A 3,896-nucleotide genomic window follows, 5' to 3' on the forward strand; every position below is an offset into this window, starting at 1 on the left:
CCCGCCCTTCATAATGAACCGTCCATCCTCCCAAGGAGTCAGTGACGCTGAGGGTGCTGCAGGACCCCTGCTACTTGTGAACCTGCCCTTTTGCGGGTCAGGCTGAAACACCCAACAAAGTACCACCCCCCCTCACCCCCGCCTGGGCTTGGTGGAGATACGGGGAAGCGCCACTTTGTGGCCTCCCTGGCAGCCAGGGAGCCCTCACCTCCGCGCCGCGGGCAGGAGGAGGCCCTGCTCGTCTCTAGGCCCCGATACTTCCACGCTACAGCGGGAAAAGCTCTGGGGTCTCCTCCCCGAGTTACAAACTCCGCGCCCCCAGCCCCGCACGGCCCCCTTTCCCCGCCCCGCAGCCCACACCACCAGGCACTGCGTGCGACCTGAAACCCAGGCCCGGGCGAGTGCTGCGGCGGAAGGCGCCGCCCGCGCGGCGGGGGTGTCCGGTGGGGGTGGCGCCCACCAGCTGGAGCGCCGGTCGCGGCCAGGGCCAGGGGCAGCGCGCCTCGATTGCCGGGAGAAATGCCAGCGGCGAAGGCAGGCCGACGCGCAAGGCCTGAGCGCGCGGTGTGGGACGGAGAGTTTTACAGGTGAGCGCAGAGCGGAGGAGGGACATTCAAGCCTGGGGCTCTGGATGTACACAAAAGGCAGCCCGATGCCGCTATGGGCGATAGATGGCGCCCGGAGACGCTCAGTCGCCGCCAGTTTAAGACTGCGAGGAAGTCCCTACACCGCCCGGCCGCTGAGCCTTTCTAAAACGGAGGAAGCTGCGGGGCGCGAAGCGGCCAGAAGGGGTCTCCCGCGGCCCGCGCTGGGCTCCATCCATACTTACGCTGATTTTAGTTGCATCCTTATTTGTTACCTAAAATGCAAAGAGGGAGAGAGGGAGACATTAGACTCTTGGCCTGCAGTCAGGCTCGGGGAACTCAGACGCGCCTCCGGCATGGGGACCCTCTGCAGGCGGGCTGGGACTCGAAGCCGCTCGGTGGGGACTGAGTGCACGGAGGACGTCACAATTTCCAGGAGTGTTACCTGGAAGGCAGCAGGGCGTGCAGCTAGCATGGTGCCTGGCCTGGCCGACGAAACGCGCTGGCCAAAGACGGGAGGCTGGAACGCCACGGGGTGGGAAGGGAGGCCCGTCCCCATCTCTTCCCTGCTGAGTTTCTCTAAACCCATGAAAAGCCGGATGGAAGGGCCGCTGTGCCCGAACAAGGCTCAGTGGGAGACATGAGCAGGAACTCGGGGCGGGACGCTGGTAGATGGGAGGGGTGTGTGTGTGTGTGTGTGTTAGGGTGTATGTAAGAAACTGTGGGCTAAGAGGCAAAGGGACCGTGGCGGCCATCCCTCTGATCCTGCAAGGGCTGGAGGTGACCTGCAGGCTTCCCTGTACACGGTGCTCTGCCAGCCTCTGGAATCCAGCCCAGAGGAGCTTAAGTCTTTGGCTTGGTGCCCTGGAGACCTCAGAGCGGCAGAGGGCAGGGAAAGCCCCGACGAACAAGTGGTCTTTCACCACCCTGCACCCACCAGACTCTGGGCCCGCCGCTAGCGAGAAAGCGCAGGTGGACTGGCTGAGGTGTGGCTTTTTAGGGGCCAGGTGTTGAGTTAGGGCGGCTTCTGGAGAAGAGAATGAATGAACAGGATTTGGAGGTAACAACGGCTGTTGCTGGAGACGCTATGGGGCTGTGTGTGGGGGAGGGGCGGGGGGGGAATGGCTGCGGCACAGGACAGCGCCCTCCTTTCCTTGCCGGGGTGACCCCAGCCGCCCGGGCCTGAGCCCGGGAGCGCTGGCGCAGCGCGCGGCCGGTTACCTTGCTTCGGGCGCCGGGCACGCTGAGCGCCAGCTCCTGCAGCAGTTCCCGGGGCGGCTCCTTGAGGTACCACCACTGAATCTCCAGCGAATACGAGGTGGCTCCGCTAGCCCGGAACGCACAGGGCATTTCGATGTCCTCTCCCTCCCGGACTGTCACATCTTTGGGGACTTCGGTAAATGTAGCTGGGGGCGGGGGAGGAGAGAGGCGTGACCAGCTGTGGGGCGGGGGCCTGGGGCGACCCGAGGCGAGACGCTCCGGCCCCAGCTCGCGGGCCTTGTGCTTCCCACCCTGCAGCGACACGCGTGGCCCCGGCGCCAGCAAAGTTCGCTCCGGCAGCTGCCGGGCCGCCGCAGAGACCGGCTACCGCTGCAGGCGGCCTCCCTCCGGGTCGGGCGGGGCGGCAGGAGCGGCTTGCGCGTCTTCCCCGCGCCCACCGCGCTACCAGAGCTAGCCTGGGGCGCGTCCACGCCCGCGCCCCGCAAGCCGCCTCTCCGCGGCCGAAGCCCCGGCCAGCCTCCGAGCGACCCGGGCGCCGCCGCCGCTCCCTTCCCCCTGCCCCTCCGGGACCGGGCTGCACGCCGGACGCTGGAGACCGTGAAGCCCTCCCCTTCTCCTTCTCCTCCGGCGGCCCCGGAAAGGACCCCCGAGCCCCCGCAGAGCAAAGTCCCCGCGCTCACCGTCAGCCACGAGGAGCAGCAGGGCGTGCAGCAGCAGCAGCAGCAGCGGCGGCAGGTATCCGAGGGCGCCGAGCCGGTTCCGCTGTTCCATCTCCCGCGGGGGGCGCGGCGGCGGCGGGGGCCCGGGCGCGGAGAGGCGGCGGCAGCGTGGGCTCGGATCCCGCTCGCGCTCGGGCTAGGACGCCTCCGAGCCGGCCATGGCCCCGCGCGGCGCGCCCTCCCCCGGCCGCCGGCTGCCGCCAATCAGCCCCACTCCCTCGCCGGCTTGCCCGGCGCGGCTCCGGCGGGGGGCGCTGCGCCGGGTGCGCAGGACGCGAGGTCCCGCCTGGAGGCTCCTGGCGATGGGTCCGCGCCTCCCTCTGTCCCGCCGTCCACAGGACGATGGGGAACCGCAGTTCAGTCTCTGCCAGGCGGGCCGGGCAGCGGCTGGGCCGCGCCGGGTCCCATCGCTGGCCAAGGGAGCGCGCTCCTCGGAGCCGCGAGCTTTTCTGCCTCCCGGTCTCCTGCTTCGGCTCCCGACTGCCACCTCCTCCGTCTCCCGCCGGCCCCTCCGCGTCGCTCTTTCCGCAAGGCGAGTGGGCGCTCAGCCGCGGCGAGCGGACCTGGCGTCGGACCCAGCGCAGCGCGGGGAGAGCGGGTCCGGCGTGGCCGACCCAGAGCCGGAGAGAGGCGGGGAGGGGGGGCGGGGAAGGGAGGGGCGGTCAGTGGCTGGGCGCCGAGCCGTCCGCACCGCTGCATCACCCCGGCCCTCCCCTCCGGGTGCACCGCCCGCGCCGCCCCCGCCCGGAGCGCCCGCACACCCCCGCGGGGTCGCAGGCAGGAACCACAGTCGCTCTGCTTGGAGCGCAGCCCCGCCCCGCGCCCGCCTTGGCTGGGGGGCCCTCCCCCCAAACTCTCCCTGGCTTCTTTCCAACCTCCATCGCGGGAGACAGCCGCTCATCCCCGCACCCCGCGCGTCCCGCGGCCCTCTCCGCAGACCCCCGCCCGTACCTCCTTACTCGGGTTTGGGCGGCGAGACGCGCCGCTCTTTGTCCCAGGCCCCGGCCATGGCGGGTGGACGGGCGCCGGGAGCCCGGGAGAAGGGCGGAGCGCTGCGCGGGGCCGGGGACCAGGCCGGGCGACCGCGGCGCCGCCGGGAGTCTGCAGTGCGCGAGCGAGAAGTGAGCGCAGAGCGCCGGGCGAGCAGGTGCTGGCGGCGCGGAGAGCGCACGGGCGAGCCCGCGAGCAGAGGCCGTGAGTGACGGCAGCGGCGGCGGGGTGGGGGGTGTGGGGGGGCGCCCGGCACGACTCGCGGCCCCGGGGGTTTCCGGGCGGGGGTGGGGTTCCTGCCCCTGGATCGCTGGGCCCTGGCGCCCCCCGCGTCCCCCGCACCCCGGCGCCCTGCCCAGCGCTCACCCAGAGCCTGCCCCCC

At 71.1% G+C, this 3,896-nt stretch overlaps 1 protein-coding gene across 1 annotated transcript in view; it reads right to left on the reverse strand.

The window, feature by feature from the left end:
- Positions 1 to 2,595, reverse strand: part of VSTM2B (V-set and transmembrane domain containing 2B) — a 25,033-nt gene extending 22,438 nt beyond the window's left edge. The window contains exons 1-3 of the mRNA XM_019642915.1: positions 2,486 to 2,595; positions 1,806 to 1,990; positions 830 to 859 (exon numbers count right to left, since the gene is read on the reverse strand). Of these exons, the coding sequence (XP_019498460.1) occupies positions 830 to 859; positions 1,806 to 1,990; positions 2,486 to 2,576 (306 nt within the window). The 5' untranslated portion in view covers positions 2,577 to 2,595. The remainder of the gene's footprint in view (positions 1 to 829; positions 860 to 1,805; positions 1,991 to 2,485) is intronic.
- Positions 2,596 to 3,896: the final 1,301 nt, after the last annotated feature.

The sequence above is a fragment of the Hipposideros armiger genome, unplaced genomic scaffold (assembly GCF_001890085.2).
Source record: "Hipposideros armiger isolate ML-2016 unplaced genomic scaffold, ASM189008v1 scaffold_4, whole genome shotgun sequence".
NCBI lineage: Eukaryota > Metazoa > Chordata > Mammalia > Chiroptera > Hipposideridae > Hipposideros > Hipposideros armiger.